The sequence below is a fragment of the Chiloscyllium plagiosum genome, chromosome 26 (genome assembly GCF_004010195.1).
Source record: "Chiloscyllium plagiosum isolate BGI_BamShark_2017 chromosome 26, ASM401019v2, whole genome shotgun sequence".
NCBI lineage: Eukaryota > Metazoa > Chordata > Chondrichthyes > Orectolobiformes > Hemiscylliidae > Chiloscyllium > Chiloscyllium plagiosum.
Window position 1 is genome coordinate 891,863 of NC_057735.1, and position 20,924 is coordinate 912,786.

Genomic DNA, 20,924 nt, shown 5'->3' on the forward strand with positions numbered 1-20,924 from the left:
TTGTAAAACGAACCATTTCCTTTACCCCTCTTCTGGTAATTTTCAACATTCAGAAGCCTCTGGTTAAAATATGATCCGATTGCCTTTTTCCCTCAACATATGAAGATGTATCAGTGTTTTTATATCAGTTTCCAAAGGCTACTCAGTTATAAAGGAACAAATATTCAGTGGACAATAAACACTGAGAAACACTTTGTGTTGTAATTGAAGCAGATTCAGCTTGTCTTGGAGTGAACACACTCAAGAGGAAGGTGGGGGTGAACAGCCCACTTGAACCGCTGCAGTCCATGTGCTGTAGGTAAACCCATAATGTCCCTTAGGGAGGGAATTCCAGGATTTTCACCCAGCGACACTGAAGAAAGAACAATATATTTTCCAAGTCAGGATGGTGAGTGGCTTGGAGGGAACACTGCAGGGGATGGTGTTCCCATGTATCTGCTGCCCTTGTCCTTCTAGATGGAGTGGGTTTGAAAAACGCTGCCCGAGGACCCTTGGATGGTTGGGCACATTCATATGATTTTTCCTTGGGATCAAAGAATAGCAATCAGGAATATTGCAGGATTAAGTTTTATTCACTGTTGTGTTGCAAAGGCACAAGGACCATTTGGGAATCTCTCTAATCTGGTGCAATCAACCATCCGATATTTTATGCCATTAAGCTGTAATTTTCTGATCTGGACCAAGTCGTGTACTTTAGTTTGCTAAGATACTATTGTCCCATGTTCCCCAGATCAGTGATTGTGACACAGCAAGACCTCTCCTCTAGAGGCTCAGCCTAGCAGGACTCAGCCACTGGCTGTCCAACAGGAGCTTGAGTTCTGCCTGGTGGACACATAGACCTTTATAACACAGACAGAGTCCTGTCCTATTGTATCCATGCTTCTCAACAACAATCTGACAACACTGATCCCATTTTCCAGCTCCTGGCCCATAGTCCTTGAGAATGTGGCAATACAAGTGAATATCTAAATATTACTCAAATGTCACAAGAGTTTCTGACCCTTTCAGGCAGCAAGTTCCAGATTCACACCAGCCTTACAGCCATCTATCTTGTACCTTATATCAATGCTTCCTGGTTTCAGACCCCTCTACTAATGGAGAAAGTGACTTTGTACCCATTGTTTCAATGCCTGTAAAGTCCATGTAGACCACATTAAATGCATCACCCTCATCAACACTCCTGGTTATCTCCTCAAAATCTTTGACCAAACTTTGGTCAAACAGGACCTTCCCTTAATAAACCTAGTGCCCTGAGATTGAGAGTTATCAGGAGAAGGGTGATGGGGTATGTTTGGGTTCGCCAGGCAGCGAGGAGTCTGATCCCAATGGGCTTGGTTCAGGAGAGGGGTATCAATGGTATGGCACAGTCTTGGACAGGTGTCCAATTGGTTCAATGGAAATGGGGAGAGGGGCTGCTCAGTATGTCTGTAGGGTGGATGAGGTAGACTGTACATCAGGTTTATGACATGTTGAATGTTGCACTGGGATCAAACTACTGCAGATGCTGGCATCTGTACTAAAAACAAAAAATGCTGGAAATCACAGCAGGTCAGGCAGCATCCACGGATGACCTACTGTGACTTCCAGCATGTTTTGTTTCAATGCTGCAATGTGGGGCAGCGTATTTGGGCTTTGATCCTTTGAACCCTCCTCAAGCTGTCTCCAGTCTGTCCAATGCCCCACTCAGTCTCCCGAATTGCAATCCTTCCCTCCTCCTAGCATTCCTTATTCTGACATCCACGGATGACCTACTGTGACTTCCAGCATGTTTTGTTTCAATGCTGCAATGTGGGGCAGCGTATTTGGGCTTTGATCCTGTGCACCCACTCCTTTGAACCCTCCTCAAGCTGTCTCCAGTCTGTCCAATGCCCCACTCAATCTCCCGAATTGCAATCCTTCCCTCCTCCTAGCATTCCTTATTCTGATCTCTTGCACATGCCTGATTTTAATCTCCACACCATATTCAGCCACGTCTTCAGCTGCTCCCCCTCCAACCCAGACCCTCTGCTCCAGAGTTCCCTTCCTGAACCCCTTCAGCAGTGTTCATGGCCCCAGATGCAGCCTATTCTGTCAGGAAGGGGATTGGGAACTCATTTCCCTGTGACCTGGTAAGGGTAAGATGGGAGCAGGAATTATTCTGGGAAAGTGGAGGATGATACAGAAGTGACAATCTCCTTCAAACCAGATGAAACAACTGCTCGGCAAAAGAACTGAGCCCGATAGGCAACAGATGCAGAAAATATTCTTACAAACCTTTCAAATAAAGGACAACACACAATGGAATAAAAAGCAAATTAAATCAGTGAGGCTTTAGTAAAATATTTAACAAATTCTTTCTACTTAAGGACTAGTCAAATAGAGCAGTCAACTTGAGCCAGATACTCTGTTCAATCTGCTAAAAATTAACACGGTAATTAGTCCTGCTAATTAGTTTCCTGCTTCAAACAATTAGGAGATTGGAGCTTTTGTCTCAGTGTCGTTCTTTTGTTTCCCTGTTCTTTTTCTGTGAGACCGTGGAGGAGGCAGCCAGTTTGATTTCGGGTCAGACTGGGGTGTTAACACATGGAAACCCAGCCCTGAGTACGGTACTCTTTAAACCTCAATCACAAAAGGGCAGAGAGAGCAGAATGTTGTTCCACACAGCACCAAGGGGCACACTCCTCACACTGACATCGTCATTCTGCAGCTCACACTGTCCCTCTGAAATTGGAGATTGTCACTTCATGCCCCGCAGTGAGAATTCAGCCAAACACTGAAGCTGGTGATTCTGGTGGAGACCACCCTTGCGCCATTCTGAACAACAGTGGAAGTCAATATTCCTTCCTCAACCAAAAAAAACACAGATTTTGAGCTGGTGAATTATCACTAACATTTAATGAAGCAGAATTGTGAATAAATTGACAATTGCATCCTAACAGTAACTGATATTTAAGTGCTTTTATTTTTAAATAGAGGAAGCCGGCATTTTACAATGGATAGTAATGATACTGTATTTAAATGTTCATAATTGTATAATAGTTTTTGTTTTATTTCTCATTATCATTCTGATGATAGTTATGGACAATGTTAGGAAATCTCATTTCGTTTTAGGACTTTCCTAACCAACCTATTCCGAGATGTCATTACACACCTCTGGAGCAGGTGAGACGAGCTGTATCTCCTGGGTCAGAGGTAGGGACATTACACCACTCAAGCTTCCTGCTGATTCCCTGTGTTATTTTAAATGTCTTGACAATTTGACAGTGTTCATCTGTCAATGAATCAATTACTCTCGGGAAATATTTTGCAATGTCCTGGGAAAGTGTTGAGAGACACTGCAGAGAGGTTTCTTGTTGTGCAGTAGTAGTGTCCCTATCTCTGAGTCAGGAGGCCTGGGTTCATAGAACATAGAACATAGAAGAATACAATACCTGCAGTACCCCACCATGACACCCCACAGTAGCCTCATAGTACTTTGGCTTGTCTTGCCTTTAAGTTCTTCTCTCTAATGAAAACAGCCTCAAGTCCCTCAGCTTTTCCTTGTAAGACCTTCCCTCCATACCAGGCAACATCCTGGTAAACCTCCTCTGCACCCGTTCCAGTGCCTCCACATCCTTCCTATAGTATGGCGACCAAAACTGCACACAATACTCCAGATGCGGCCGCACCAGAGTCTTATACAACTGCAACACGACCTCAGTACTCCGGAACTCAATTCCTCTACCAAGACCCACCTGCTCCAGAGCTGTGTAGTAACAACTCTGGACAGGTTAATGTTTAAAAATACAGAGATGCTGTAGAAGTTTTGCTCACAGCTGTGGGACAGTCCAGGCTCACTAACGTAGAAAACCATATAACAAGACCCAAAACTGTGTGCTCAGCATTGACATTGGTTGGTAGAACACCATGTAGCCAAGCAAAAAAGCATGGCTTCATTTCCTGTTGTATTTCCAGATTGTATCAGCAAAAATCACAGGAAATTGTGAGGCACCAGCTCACATGTATTTGAATTTGAAAAGGGACATTGACAGGCTGATAAGTGGCAGGTGGAGTTCAACCTGGAAAAGTGTGAAGTCATTCACTTTGGAAGATCAAGATTGAATGCAGAATACAGGGCTAAAGGCAGGATTCGTGGCAGTGTGGAGGAACAGAGAGATCTTAGGGTCCATGTCCATAGATCCCTCAAAGTTTCTACCCAATTTCATAGGGTTGTTAAGGAGACATATGGTGTGTTGGCTTTCATTAGTAGGGGACTGTGTTTAAGAGCTATGCGTTTATTCTGCAGCTCTATAGAGCCCTGGTTAGACCACACTTGGGGTATTGTGTTCAGTTCTGGTTGCCTCATTATAGGAAGGATGTGGAAGCTTTAGAGAGGGTGCAGAGGAGATTCACCAGGATGCTGCCTGGATTGGAGGGCATGTCTTATGAAGAAACGTTGGGAGCTAAGGCTTTTCTCATTGGAGTGAAGAAGGATGAAAGGTGACTTGATCGAGGTGAACAAGAGGATGAGAGGCATAGATAGAGTAGATAACCCAAGATTTTTTCCCAGGGCGGAAATGTCTATCACAAGGGGGCATAATTTTAAGGTGATTAGAGGAAGGTTTAGGGGAGAGGTAGGTTCTTTACACAGAGAGTGGTGGGAGCGTGGAATGCACTGTCAGCAGTCATAGTAGAGTCAGAGACATTAGAGACATCTAAGCTATGCTTGGATAGGCCCAGGATGATAGTAAAATGAAGGATATGTTGATTAGTCTGATCTTAGAGTAGGATAAAAGATTGGCATAACACCAAGGGCTGAAGGGCCTGTACTGTGCTGTACTGTTCTATGCTCTATGTTCACTGGCAATTTCAAACTAATCTCAGGATGGCCTGCATAGTGTATATGGGTTTGGAATCTAGATATCAGAGGCAAAGAAATACATGCGGAACAAAAGATATGGACAGAAAGTGCATTATGGAGTGTATTAAGGTGATACCGTGAGAGGTGTTGGCGATAACAGAGTGTTACAGTGAGACACGTAGAATATATCAGACTGATACAGTGAGGAGTGTGAGATATATCAGAGTGGTACAGTGATGGGTATGGGATTTAGCAGAGTATTATGGTGAGATACGATGAGGTGTGTGGGATATGTCAGAGTGTTGCAGTAAGACATGTAGAATATAATAGACTGATACAGTGAGGAGTTTGAGATATATCAGAGTGTAACAGTGAGACATGTAGAATATATCAGACTGATACAGTGAGGAGTGTGAGATATATCAGAGTGGTACAGTGATGGGTATGGGATATAGCAGAGTATTATGGTGAGATACAATGAGGTGTGTGGGATATGTCAGAGTGTTACAGTGAGGGATGTAGGGTATATCAGGGTGTTACAATGAAGGGTGTGGGATATATCAGGGTGTTCATCATAGAATCATAGAATCCCTACATTGTGAAACAGGCCATTTTGCCCAACAAGTCCACAGCAACCCTCCAAAGAGCATCCCACCCAGATCCATTCCCCTACCCTATTAGTCTACATTTACCCCTGACTGATGCACCCAACTGTTACGGTCAGCTATGTGGGATATATCAGAATGTTACAGTGAGGAGCACAGGGTATTATACTAACCCCTGAAGTGCCTTATAATGTACCTTTCTCCAATTCAAAAACCAACCATTTGTCACCATTCTGTTTCCAGTGATTTGCCCCAACGTTGTATCCCCGCTGACCCTCTCCCTTCCTTTAATTACATGGGCTTCTAATTTGCTGACAAGCCTGTTGTGCAACACTTTATCAATTTTTGTCTGAGATTATTATTTCTAAAAGCTTTCCAATAACTGAGATTTAAATTGACTGGCCTGTTTTTGCCAGTATTACCCCTCACAAACTTTTTTTAACAAGGATGTAACCTTTAGAATTCTCCAGTTATCTCTCACTCTGCTCGAAAGAGGATTGGAAGGTTGGAGCTAACATCCCCACAACTTTTACTTCCAGTATTCTTCAATGCATCTCATTCAATCCTAGCATCTTATCAACTTGAAACACAGCCAGCCTATCTAACACCATCTCGTGAATAATTTTTAGTATATCTCATATCTCACAATCTCACTGCAAATTTGGTCTCCCTCCTGGATAAAAAATGTTTATTTACTACCTCAGCAATGGCCCCTGCCTCCACGTGTAAATCCTTTTTTTGATTCCTAGACTATCCCAGTCCTCCTTTCATCAGCTTTTTACTGTACAGTGTGTATACGTTTATAGTAGACTAGATCTGAGCTCACCGTCAAGGTTGGTTGGTGAAGAACTGGAGATTCCTTATCACTTGTTATTTCAAAAGGAGAATAAGAGTTGGGTGGGACAGACCACAGCCTGGGAATTTTTCCAATTGGCAGCATTCATCTAATCAAACAGCAGACACACCGCTTTAGCAGCTGGGGAGAGATCTTTGTGAGGTTATGTCCCACAGTGGGAAAATTTCAGAAACTTCCTTCACAGAAATTCTTCAGTTTAATTGTGCTGATTTCAGTGGAAGTGGCAGCTATAGGAAATGAAATTATATCAGAATATTACTAAGGCCATTCCATTGTAGAAACCACATTAATTTGCTATTAAGAGCAAATTTGAGATAAATGTGATGGACAGTCACTCAGACCCAGAGTGCGTGACATGGAAAGCAGTGTGGAGGTAGAGAGACCCACATGGAGAGATAAGACAGTCTCAGATACAAAGAGGTAGAAGCAATAAGTTGCTTCTTTAACCAAAAATTTTTGAAGATACTTCCATGAAGTCATTATCTGACAAATCTGATAGGGTACGTCATTGAGGTAACAAGATAAATGATCAAACTCCTTGACAATAAGGCAAATATTATGGAGCATCTTAAAAGATAAGAGGGAGAAGTGGGGAGACAGAGAGATTTAGGGAGGGAATTCAGGAGTTTAATACTTTGGGAACAGAAGGCAGGGTCACTGATAATGGAGCATTTAAAAGTAGGAATGGTGTTGAATGAGAGGCGAATCGTGGAGCTGGCAGAGATTACTGAGAAAGGGAGGGGTGAGGTTATGGAGAGATTTGAAATCAGGATGAAAATTTTAACTTGGTGTGTTGTTGGTCTGGGAAGCCAGGCATGTTATTAAGCAGAGTGAGGTGGATGTTTGAGTTGTGACACAAGTTAGGGTGAAGAGTTCTGGATGAACTGATGGTTTATGGAGAGTGGGATATGGCAAACTGACCTGCAGACCATTGGAATAGTCAAGTCTTAAGGTAACTGCAAGATAAAGACAACTTCCAGGTTTGGGGTGACAATTGATATTTGTGCCACAGAAATGCAAGGCAATGACAATCTCCAACATGAGAGAATCTAACCACTGCCCCTTGACATTCAATGGTGTTATCATCACCGAATGCCCCACTATTAATATCCTGGGAGTTATCATTGACCAGCAACTGTTTTAGACTCACCACATAAACACAGAGGCTAGAGGGGATAAGTTTAAGGTGAGACGGGAAAGTTTTAAAAGGGACCTAGGGGGCAACGTTTTCACACAGAGGGTGGTGTATGTATGGAATGAGTTGCCAGAGGAAGTGGCCGAGGCTGGTATAATTACAACATTTAAAAGGTCCATGAATAGGAAGAGTTTAGAGGGATATGGACCAATTGGTGGCAAATGGGACCAGATTAATTTAGGATACCTGGTCAGCCTGGATGAGTTGGAACAAAGGTCTGTTTCTGTGCTGTGTATCTCTATACACTTAATGGTAAGGTCCTAGGGAGTATTTCTGAACAAAGAGACCTGAAAGTGCAGGTATATTGCTCCTTGAAAGTGGAGTCACAGGTAGATAGGATAGTGAAGAAGGCGTTTGGGATGTTTTTCTTTATTGAATGCAGGAGTTGAGAGGTCATATTGCAGCTGTACAGGACATTGGTTAGGTCACTGTTGGAATATTGCGTGCAATTCTGGTCTGCTTCCTATAGGAAAGATGTTGTGAAACTTGAAAGGGTTCAGAAAAGATTTACAAGGATGTTGCCTGCCAGAGGATGTGGTGGAGGCTGGTACAATTGCAACATTGAAAAGGCATTTGGATGGGTATATGAATGGGAAGGGTTTGGAGGGATATGGACCAGGTGCTGGCAGGTGGGACTAGATTGGGTTGGGATAGCTGGTCGGCATGGACGGGTTGGACCAAAGGGTTTGTTTCCATGCTATACATCTCTATGACTATGGTACCAAGGATAGAGGAATTTCAGTTTCTTGGATAGCTTGACAAAGTTGGGGCTCAGAGAAGATAAGTTTCCCAGGTGATTTGATGAGAGTATTAAAATCTGTGAGTGATCTGGACGGAGAAGAATGGAAGAAACATATAGCCATTCTTCCATGGCTATAGGTTTAAGGTAGCTGTCAAAGCAGGTAGTGGGGAAAAACTTTTCATACAGTGAATGGATAGAGTGCAGTGTTTCCTGGAAATGTCACTGAACTAGCAACCCAGAACCCCAGGGTAATACACTCGCACCATGGAAAGGTGAAATTTGAATTCAGTAGAAATCTGGAATTTACTGATGACCTGATGACAACCTTTTACCATTACTGATTGTCATAAAAACACATCATTTAGCGAAGGAAACTGCCATCCTTACCTGGTCTGGCCTACATGTGACTCCAGACCCACAGCAATGGGGTTGACTCTCAACTGCCCTATACTTAGCTAGCAATAACAACATCCCATAAACAAGTATAAAATAAAGTGGTTAGGATGTGGGGTGTGCTGCTTGAGAGTGTGGTACAGACTGGGTTAACTGGGATTTTCAGAAAGGAAGAGGATAATCACCTGAATAGACACGATGTACAATGCTCTGGTGAAAGTAGGTGGCAATGGGACTAGCTAAATTGCTCAGACATTAGATCAACATGAACATGAAGGGCCGAATGGCCTCTTTCAATACTGTTACCAAACTATAATTTAATGAAAACCAAGACAGTGTGGTTGCTTGAAATCTGAATTAAAACCAAAATGCTGGAAACACTCAGTCGGTCTTAAAGCAGGTGTGATAATCCTGGGACAGTGCAGCATTCCCTTAGTTCAACATCATTCTGGAAATGATTGCACAGATCATGTGCCTGGGTATTAGTTCCCATAGCATAATGTATACAGTGCAGAACAATGGGAGTGCCCTGGGGGCCGGGGGGGTCAGTTATCCCCCTTCATGTACACTTCCTTTCAGTTCATCTGCTTTCTTATAGCAAGATAAGCAGTGTTCAGTGTGGCTTGGGAGAAGGGAAGTTAGACTTCAGTAAATGCTGAGAGAAATTAGGGGAGATGCCCTTACCAGACGGAGAGATTTTAGAAAGATAAACGTTGAGATTCAGAGGTCAAAGGGTTTATCACTGGTACTTGGCTGACATCAGAGAGAGTGGGGACAGTACTGACTCAAACCTGTCCCCTGCTTCATCTTGAAGGGTGGCTCACAATTTCCAGAAGGTAAAGCATCAACTGCTCCCACTGGTTTCCTGGTCAAGAGACAGGCAGGGCAGTGTCACCTTTCCCTGAGCAGTTTCACCGTGTGGCAGACACTTGTTTGCAGACCCTTTGTGCAGTGGGCCACATCTCTCAGAATGATTAAAAAAAACGAAAGCATTTTCATAGCGCCTGAGCCGTTGGGACATTGTTCCAACTTTCTTTCTTCCTCTTTATTAATCAGTTTTCAGAGGCTTTTCAAACAATCATTGTAATTACTCCGTTTCTCAGCACACCACACGGCACCGCTTTGCAAATCTATTTCAGCTTTCGCTTTTCTTCTGCTCAGCATCGAGTTTGACCTCTGTCAATTAAAAACCTCGTCAGTGACTCTGGTCATGCCACAAGCATCTTAATGATCCAGCACAGTCTTCAGAGGCAGTGTGAATGTCTCCTCATTAGAATCCAATTTGAAATGCTCACTCCCGTTCTTGTCCTTGGCTCTCGAGTTTTGTGCTCACGGGGAAAGCTGTTTCGGAGCCTTGCTGTTCCCTTAGCCACACGCTCAGTTTCAGTAATGGTCCTGGGATTAGACAAGAAGAATTTAAATGAGAGAAATATGCAACAATAATCTAATGCTGTGTCTGCTAAATGATTTGGAAACACTTTGTTGTGTGTCTTAATTGAATAAAGGCCACTCATGTAGCTTAATTAGCATTGTTTTAATGAGCAGTGGGTAATTACATCGAATTTTAATTATGCATTTTACAATGAGAACGAATGTTTGTTCACTGTTATTTATTTATTCCCTTTGGTGTGTTCAGGATGCAACAGGACATTATTGGTGCAGGGAAAGAGGCAGCAGTGCGTTGTCAGGTCAGGGAAGGGAAAGTGTACCATCATCGACAACACATCCACAAAGAGTCCTGATCAGACACCAGTGCCTGGCGCCCACAGAGCCAGCCTTGTAGGGGCAGGGCGAACACAGACCCCGGCAGCTTAAACTGGAGGACACTCAGGGCTGGCTTTAATGGTGGGCTGCAGTCTGAGTCTGGAGACTGAAATGTGGGTTATCGGCCTCTTCTTTCCGTGGTCTGTTTCTGTTCCTGTTCCTTTTGTCTTTTTCCCTAAGTTTCTGTTTTCTCACCTTCTGTCTATCCCAAGCCGATTACTGCCCTTACGTGACATGTTTATTCCAGCCAGTAACTAGACAATGATGTGTGATATTTTGTGTTTCTTTCTCGCTCTAGCTGTCTGTTTCTCGATGTCTTTTCCAGTCAAACTGTCTCTCACCCACATAGGTTATACGTTTTCTCTGTTTATTAATCCACACAGAAACCCTCCTATAGTCTATGTCATAGAGATGTGCAGCATGGAAACAGACCCTTCGGTCCAACCTGTCCATGCCGACTAGATATCCCAACCCAATCTAGTCCCACCTGCCAGCACCCAGCCCATATCCCTCCAAACCCTTCCTATTCATATACCCATCCAAATGCCTCTTAAATGTTGCAATTGTACCAGCCTCCACCACTTCAGCAAGACAAGTCCAAAGAAGGGTCAAAATCAACGAGGTAAAAACAATGACTGCAGATGCTGGAAACCAGATTCTGGATTAGTGGTGCTGGAAGAGCACAGCAGTTCAGGCAGCATCCGAGGAGCTTCGAAATCGACGTTTCGGGCAAAAGCCCTTCATCAGGAATAAATACCAGACTCAAAACATCAACTCTGATTTTTCTCCACAGATGCTGCCAGACCTGCTGAACTTTTCCAGCAGTTTCTGTTTTAATTTCATATTTCCAGTGTCTGCAGTATTTTACTTTTAAGGAGGATCCCAGCTTTGTGTGAGTAGTTTGGGATTGTGTGCCCACTATCCTGGGTTAGGAAGGGGTTATACCAGTGACTAGTCATCACTGTCCACGGTCATGTGTGTACAGATTTTGGAATACTGCGTGCAATTCTATTGGAAAGATGTTGTGAAACTTGAAAGGGTTCAGAGGAGATTTACAAGGATGTTGCCACGGTTGAAGGATTTGAGCTATAGGGAGAGGCTAAATAGGCTGGGGTTGTTTTCCCTGGAGCATCAGAGGCTGAGGGCTGACCTTACAGAGGTTTATAAAATCACGAGGGGCATGGATAGGGTAGGTAAGCAAGGTCTTTTCTCCAGGGTAGGGGAGTCCAAAACTAGAGGGCATAGGTTTAGGGTGAGAGGGGAAAGATATAAAAGGGATCTAAGGGGCAACTTTTTCACAGAGGGTGATGCGTGTATGGAATGAGCTGCCAAAGGAAGTGGTAGTGGCTGGTAGAATTACAGCATTTAAAAGGAATCTAGATGGGCATATAAAAAGGAAGGGTTTGGAGGGATATGGGCCAAGTGCTGGCAAATGGGACTAGATTTATATAGGATATCTGGTGGGCATGGACGAGTTGGACAGAAGGGTCTGCTTTCATGCTGTACATCTGTATATCCATGCACAACAAGGACAGAGTTGCACTCAGCTGTGATGCCTTCCACAGTTCAATGCCTTGACAGCATTTACTGTTGAGGTTCCCACACAAGGTATTAGTGGCATTTTGGGTATAAAGGATTTTGCAGCAGAGTCCAATCCTTTCCTTACTCAGGCTCTACCCAAGCACATATATTTTCCACCAGAATAACAGGTTACAGTCAGTAGACAGAACCACGAACCCCATATTACTTACTGACAGATCCTGAAGGAAATCCTCAATCTGAGCTGTATCCTGGGCTACAAACCTGGCCTACACTGGACAGCACAGTGACCATCAGAGCGCAGCCTCTCACATCCCAAAAAACTCTCTATTAATTCCAGGATCATTTCAGAATCTATTTTAAATTACTAAAATGGAATAATCCAGTTTGAAGTTCAGGGCTCTATTAACGGTGGATTTAATAGCAAGGTCTGATGGCTAGGAGAGACTTTGTGTGCTGAGTACCAAGAAAGATTAACTATTTTAATGGCAAAATACATGTGAGAAGGTGCTAAAGTCAAGTATTAGCATAAATTCAGTTAATTTGACAGCAACAGAATTTAGGCTGCATTATGCAAATTTTCACTTAACAGTTGCAACCTGGAAAGGTTGGATGTGTTGAAAACATTCTGTGCCTCCTCTGATTTAGTATGAAGGGGCAGTGTTCTGTTTGTAAACCATTTTTACTTGTTGGTTTCCCATCAGCTATTTTGTGGCCTCTTTCTAGTGCTGTTACTTGTCCACTCTGACCCAAAAGGTTTTGTGTTTAGTTTATGATCAGAGTTAAACTACCTGTTCACACTTTCACCTGGGTCAAAAGGGTTTGAGTTCATGACCTCCCCAGGAACCACAGTGTAAATCGCACATCAATAGAGCACTGAGAGGGTATTGCACTGTTAGACTGTTAATGTTCTCTGACTCCTTGTCTTTGAACTGAGTCTGCTTCAATGTGACACTGATAGCACTTGGTTAGAAAGTGCTGTGGGACACTCTGAGGTGGTCACAGGTTCTCTGTAATTGTAATACCAAGTAGGACTGGAGGAGTTTGGAGCCAACATCCATGAGTTATTGTACTAAGCCAGGGTTTCTGCTCCCAATCCCAAGCCAACAACTCCAGTTGGAAAGTGCTGACATGGATTGGTTGGTTCAGGTCAGAATCCTGGCCAGCTCAGTTGAGAGTCTCAGGATGACATACATCGTCAATTCACAATGTATGGACTGACCCTCAGGTAGCTGGGAGGGTGCTCACAATATGGATCCCAACTGCAGGCGTAGGCCATTCAGCCCTTTGAGCCTGCTGTACCATGGTCATGGCTGATCTGATTGTAAATTTAGGGTAGGCAATGATCACATAGTATTATCGCTAGACTGTTAATCCAGTCACACCAGACAATATTCTGGGGATCTGAGTTCAAATCCCACCAAAGCAGATGAATTTAATAAAAGTCTGGAATTATGAGTTTAATGATGATCATGAATTCATTGTCGATTGTTGGAAAACACCATCCTTACCTGGTCTGGACTATATGTGACTCCAGACCCAGAGCTGTGCAGTTGACTCTTAATTGCCCTCTGGGAATGTCAATGAATGCTGCCAGTGATACCCTCATCCTGAGAATGAATTTTAAAAAACTCAAATCCACAGTCCTGCCTTTTCCTCAGAACTGTTGACCCTTTTGCTTCACAAGAATCTATGTGCAATAAAGCAAAAAACTGCAGATGCTGGAAACCTGAAACAAAAACAGAAATCACTGGAGAAACTCAGCAGGTCTGACAGCATCTGTGGAGAGAAAGCAGAGTCAATGTTTCAAGTCCAGTGTTCCTTCTTCAGAATCTATTTACCAGCCTTAAAAGTAGTCAGGATTCTACTTTCATACCATTTTCAGGAAGAAAGTTTCAAAGACAGATAACCCCCTGTGGAAAAAGAATTCATCAAGATTCTGTTTCAAACAGGGGCTAGTTCTAATTTTTAGACAGCGATCCCTAGTTCTAGATTCTCCCACAGAGGAACCATCATCTCCACATCCCCCCCATTCAGAGTCATAGAAATGTACAGCATGGAAACAGAGCCTTCAGTCCAACTCGTCCATGCCAACCAGATATCCCAACCTAATCTAATCCCATTTGCCAGCACCCAACCCATATCCCTGTAAACACTTCCTATTCATCTGCACATCCAGATGCCTTTTAAATGTTGCAATTATACCAGCCTCCACCACGTCCTCTGGCAGCTCATTCCATACACACACCACCCTCTGAGTGAAAAAGTTGCCCCTTATGTCCCTTTTATATCTTTCCCCTCTCACCCTAAACCTATGTCCTCAGGTTTTGGATTGCCCTACTCTGGGGTAAAGACCTTGTCTATTTATCCTTTCCATGCCCCTCATGATATTATAAACCTCTATAAGGTCACCCCTCAGACTCCGACGCTTCAGGGAAAACAGCCCCAGCTTATTCAGCCTCTCCCTATACCTCAAATTCTCCAACATGGGCAACATCCTTGTAAATCTTTTCTGAACCCTTTCAAGTTTCACAACATCTTTCCAATTGGAAGGAGATCAGAATTGCACGCAACATTTCAAAAGTGGTCTAACCAATGTCCTGCACAGCCACAACATGACCTCCCAACTCCTAGAGGTGAAAGTGAGGAATCCAGATGCTGGAGGTCAGAGACAAGATTAGAGTGATGCTGGAAAAGCACAGCAGGTCAGGCAGCATCCGAGGAGCAGGAAAATCGACATTTCGGGCAGGAGCTCTTCATCGGGAATGAGGAATGTTCATTCCTGATGAAGGGCTTCTGCTCGAAACGTCAATTTCCCTGTCCTCGGATGCTGCCTGACCTGCTGTGCTTTTCCAGCACCACTCTAATCTTGTCCCAACTCCTATACTCGATGCTCTGACCAACAAAGGAAAGCATACCAAATGCCTTCTTCACTGTCCTGTCTACCTGCGACTCTACTTTCAAGGAGCTATGAACCTGCACTCCAAGGTCTCTATGTTTAGCAACACTCCCTAGGACATTACCATTAAATGTATAAGTCCTGCTCTGATTTGTTTTCCAAAATGCAGCACGTCACATTTATCTAGATTAAACTCCACCTGTCACACCTCAGCCCATTGGCTCATTGGCCCATCTGATCGAGATCCTGTTGTAATCTGAGGTTACCATCTTCGCTGTCCACTACACCTCCAATTTTGATGTCATCTATAAACTTACTAACTATATCTCTTATGTTCACATCCAAATCATTTATATAAATGACAAGCCCCCTCAGGATTTTCTGTGTTCAATCAATCACCACTGACTTTTCTAATCGCCACCGGACTCTAGCTCAGCCTGTCCTTTCCTCATAAGACAATCTACCCTATTCCAGGGATTAGCCTGGGAAACCTTCTCTAGATTGCTTCCAATATATTTACATTAAATAGGGTGACCAGTACAGTACATGGTACCTGTGATCAATGAATTAGTGCTTCAGTAGGAACAAGACTTGATTATTAGGAAGGTACTCAAATGTCACTGTCAGCCATGGAAAGAGAGAGAGACAGAGAGAGAGAGAGAGAAATACTAGAGAGAGGACGAGGGAGACAGAGAGAGAGAGGGAGAGAGAGAGAGAGAGAGCTTCTGTGGGCCAATGCAGCACCTGCTGAAAAGTGAGGAATGACATTCAGGGGGAGGTTTTCAGAGTAATGAAGAGTTTTGACACAGTGAATAAAGAGAAACTATTTTCAATGGCAGGAGGAGCAGTAACTAGAGGGTCACAGATTTAAAATAATTGTATATGATCTGGAGGATGAGATGTGGTAAATGTTTTCCAGCTAATGAATTGTTGCGGCCTGGATCATACTGCTGAGGCAGACTCAATCACACACTTTCAATAGAAAAATAGGTCAGTATCTGAAAAGAGAACACAGGGCCAACGGGAAAGAGCAACAGAGTGAGATTAAACAGTGTGTTCTTTCAAAGAGTTGGTATAGAATGATGGGCCAAATGGCTGTTAGATTCTGCTGACTTCAAGTCTGGCTGGAAAGGGGAAGAGCAACCTGGTGGCTGGTTTCTGATGGTGAATCTGAGGCATTAATGCCAGAAAATCAAGAATTACATTTCAACTACAAGTCACTTGGGAGTGAGAGCTGCCAAAGGAGAAACACTCTCTGATGGCATCAGACCATGTGGGAGCCACTTTCAGAGCCCTGACAGTTTAAACTTTATTTTAAGTTTACATTGGTTATAACTTCATCAACAACTTGGATTTATATAGTGCCTGTAACTCAGTAAAACAGAACTCTTCAGTTGGAGAGATATTTGATAAGAAGTGAAGCAGGGAACTCCAGAACTTAAGGAAACTTTTGAAGTTCGAGAAAGCCTGCTGTCTAACCACTGTCGCAAACAGTTTTAGAAGATTAGATTCCCTCCAGTGTGGAAACAGACCCTTCGGCCCAGCAAGTCCACACTGACCCTCCGAAGAGTAACCCATCCAGACTCATTCCCCAACATTTACTCCTGACTAATGTACCTGACACTATGGACAATTTAGCATGGCCAATTCACCTGACCTGCACATCTTTGGATCGAGCACCTGGAGGAAACCCACGCAGACACGGGGAGAATGTGCAAACTCCACACAGTTGCCTGAGGCTGGAATTGAACCCAGGTCCCTGGCGCTGTGAGGCAGTAAGCCACCATGCTGCCTCATTCTGAAAATGTTTGTCTCTGACAATTGGTTTAAGGATAGAGTGGACTCTACTCCTCATGCCTGTACTCCAGACCCCATAGCCAGCATGCTATATCTTACATTGCCTGCACTCTACGCCCCACAGGCCTGTACTCTACGCCCCACAGGCCTGTACTTTACGCCCCACAGGCCTGTACTCTAAACTCTATGCCCTACAGTCTAGGACCTAGCATCTCCGTGAGAATTCACATGCCTGTAAACCCTGTTGCCTGTACTCAAGAACCTACACCCACACTCCAAACTTTATTGCCTATACTTTATTCTTGAACACACATGCCTGCAGTATTGCCTGTGGCCCAGATTATGTAGTGTGCACTCAAGAACCTGCACATTTTCACTCTAGAACTGGTATGCCTGCACTTGAGAATCCGTATGTCTGATGTAATCGCTTCTGCATTAACTGAAAAAAGCTGTTCGACCAAGTTGAGCTGATTGGGGTAATGAAGGTGTTAGGAATGAAGGCTTTTGGCCAGTCCTCACTGGCTTTAGGAATCAAACAAAAAAAAAACTGGATTTCACTTTGTTTTTTTTAGATTGAGTCTGGGCAAAGTCAAGGGATGTTCATTGTTAAACCCTTAACTATAACAATGAACAAAGCATCTGGAAACAAAGCCATTGGCTCCTGAAGTGGAAGTGTGTGTGTGAGCGTGTATGTGTGGCAGCTATCAAGATGTGAGGTTATTTCGGGAGAAGGCGTGTTACACTCTGTTTCTGTGATTGTGGAGACGCGGTGTCGGATTGCGAGACTTGCACTGCCGTGTCATTTTTTTTCTTCTGCCTTTTGTGATATTAGATTATAGGAGCAATTAATGCCATCAACCTTTTTACTGCACCTTATTCAACTTACTCGTCAATCAGCCAGTTACTGCTACCACAAAATGAAGGTGTTATACTCTGGTAATTATTATGCCTGAAACTTGAAAATGTCAATGAAAGTGTGTATAAAATAAAATTTATGGGTTGTCAGTGGAAAATGGGAAGCAGGAGAGCAATTAATTATATGCTTTCATTTTGTTCTCAGGCAGGCTAGCGGGTGAAGGCAAATTAACACGACGCTAGTGTTGCTGCCAATGTTCCAATTTGTTCCAGTTCCTGCCTCGTTCACTGTGTTTATAGGCTGTTCACATTTACAAGAGATTCTCTCTCTTCCACATAATCTCCCACTACATCGGCTCCTTTTATTCCACCAGTTCTGTTCCTGTCTTTGCTCTCGCCGAGGCACAAGTTTACAAACTGTTTATCGTTAGCAATTGTTCTGTGAAAAAAAACAAGCATTCCTTAAAAAACACAAATGAACTGAGGATGCTGGAAATCTGAAACAAAAACAGAAATTGTTGCAGAAACTGAGTAGGTCTGGCAGCATCTGTGGAGAGAGAAACAAAGTTAATGTTTCAAGTCCAGTGACCCTTCTTCAGAATAAGCAATCCTGTCTCATTTAACACCAATACACACACACACAGACATATATTCACACACACATGGGTTGTGAGGTTAAATCCTGGAATTCCCTCCCTTAGGGCATTGTGGGTCAACCCATAGCAAGTAGACTGCAGCGGTTCAAGAAGGTAAAAACAATGACTGCAGATGCTGGAAACCAGATTCTGGATCAGTGGTGCTGGAAGAGCACAGCAGTTCAGGCAGCATCCGAGGAGCAGTAAAATCGACGTTTCGGGCAAAAGCCCTTCACCAGAAATAAAGGCAGAGAGCAAGAAGACAAGAAGGCAGCTCACCCCCACCTTCTCAAGGGCATCTAGGGACAGGCAATAAATGCTGGGACAACCAGCGTGCTCATGTAGTCTCTCACTTTCACACATACCCACACTCTTAAACATTCACACCCATACATAGGTTCAAACACTCACAATGACACACTTAGACACACATACTGAAAAACATATGCACACACCCTCACATATATTCAAAAAAGCGTAGATGCATAAAAATACACTGACACACCACATACACTGTCACAAAAATCAGACACACATGCACACACACACAAAAACACCCACACGCACGCGTGTGCATGCATACACACACCCACACATACACATGTATGGACAGACTCAAACCCACACACTCATTTACAAAGGCCCACACACTCTCTCATATTAAAACACAAACCACAACACAGGCATGCTTTCCTGTATGAATCACCAGACAATGATGAGGAAAGGAATGATAGCACTGTCACACATTACTCCTTCTGGCATTTATTTCTCTCTGCATTTCTCTCCTCTCCTCTCCTGGCTGTGATGTTCTGCTGCTGTTATTCACCAGCTTTTTCTCCATTGCTCTCTGTCAACCTTACCCTCCTTCTCACTGACATTTTTGGATTCCTTCTTTCCCCTTTGGCATTTTGCTTCTTTTATCTTCACTTCTTTTCCATCACTTTAACTCCAATTTTGTTTAAAGTTCATCCATCTGTTGTTCTATCTGTCTCTCTCCACCTTCAGATTTTCAGCCCAGCCTCTTCTGCCTCTAAACGAGGGTCCGCTTGAACTCCCACAGAGCTTCAGTAGTTTAGCAGGAATCCTCTGCAGGAAATTCATTCTCCATGTCTCTCCTGTCCTTTCACCATCCATCTGTTTCTCTTTTCCTTCCTCCCATGTTTGTGTTTTTTTCATGTCCTGCATTCATCTGCTTCTCTATATTTGCTGCTACTTTCTCATTTTGACGTCATTTTTCAAACAGAGGTGGTTTTGTTTGTTTTGGCGCTTTGAGAGATGGAATCAGACTGTTCTGTGCAGTGGGGGAGGGGATTACAACGTTGTTATCTCTTGCTGTGAGTCACTGTCTTCTGGACATGGAATTTCAATGCTGAGTAAAGGAGCAGGCTGCTGAACCTACAAAAACAAAGTTTCCTCCTGCATTTTAGGGTCACTAGGATTCACTCAAAAGGCAACTGCATTTCATTTCAACATCCTACAGACGCAGCATTCCCTAACACTGCAGTCATTCCATCATGACATGGAGGTGCCAGTGTTGGACCGGGGGGACAAGGTCAGAAGTCATAGAATCATAGAGATATACATCACAGAAACAGACCCTTCGGTCCAACTCGTCCCTGTCGTCCAGATATTCAAACCTATCAAGAAACCATGAGACAAATCTCAACATAATTATTCCACATCAAGCTGTCAGATTGCCCTGGGAACTAACAAATAAATTCCTAACCGAAACTGGCCTGGCCATAATTCAGTCAGCTCATTGGAAAAATATAACTGTTAAGAAAGCTCACTACACACCTTTCCAACTTCCAAAGATTATTTTTATCTTCCTTAGTTGAGGTAGGATGTAACCACTAAGCCAATGGAGTAGCATGTGCACATCATGAAGCCCAGCTCTGATGCACATCCTAAATGAGTAGGCCTGTTGCACTCCGATCATTCAGGAGTTCCCCATACAGAAATAGAAGAGGCACTCCCTATTTGAATGAATCATTGCCTTCAGTGGGCATGAGGGAGAAGTAGAGAAAAATACAATCAAGTAGGTTATTAAGCGTAGTTGAGATTATTTGGATACAAAAATCTTCCAATAGGAAAACAAATGGAGATGTAGATTAAGATTACTAGAAAACCATGTAATACCTTTTTCACAATGATAGTTTTAAAACTCACATGACACCAGGTTATAGTCCAACAGGTTTATTTGAAATTACAAGCTTTCAAAGTGCTGCCCCTTCACCTGATGAAGGAGCGGTGCTCCAAAAACTTGTGATTTCAAATAAACCTGTTGGACTATAATCTGGTGTCATGTGACTTCTGACTTCATTCCATCATATTAGCCTAGCTAGGTGATGTAAAAGTGACTTTGGATTTATATAGCGCCTTGTACAACCTCAGGACATTCCACAGTGCTTTCCAGCCAATGAAGTGGTGACTTGTTGTAACTTCAGAGTCGAGCCTGAATTCCAGGACTTGAACTCACAACCTTCACACCCGGAAACAAGTGTGCGACCAACAGAGGAAACTGAGCTCACCGCTGGCAGGCTAGCAAAAAAGTAAATTCCATCCGTAGTGAAATCAATCTTTTCCAGCAACTTTTACTTTGTTGGTAGTGGATTTAAGGCTGTTTTTCTAATAAAAAAAGATGCTTTTATTTCCTGATCTAATAAAACAAGCATTGAACAGAAGAGAATGTTTGAATGGTTGGAATGTGGATTGGCACAGGGTTACATCGCTGGACTGTGTGCAGTACGACCCAAGCACAGTATAAGGCTAGATGTGGCTTGCAGTGAATTTGCCAATGATTTGGCAACGTGTAACCTACAGGG

The 20,924-nt window shown here is 43.3% G+C and overlaps 1 protein-coding gene across 3 annotated transcripts in view; it reads left to right on the forward strand.

Moving 5' to 3' along the window:
- The window catches only part of foxp4 (forkhead box P4), a 296,712-nt gene that overhangs the window by 136,248 nt on the left and 139,540 nt on the right, over positions 1 to 20,924 (forward strand). For 2 of the 3 annotated variants that reach the window (XM_043716312.1, XM_043716313.1), the window contains exon 3: positions 3,091 to 3,141. The exons of the other annotated variant lie outside the window; for it this stretch is intronic. In XM_043716312.1, coding sequence (XP_043572247.1) covers positions 3,091 to 3,141 — 51 coding nt within the window. The remainder of the gene's footprint in view (positions 1 to 3,090; positions 3,142 to 20,924) is intronic. 3 annotated transcript variants of the gene reach the window in all.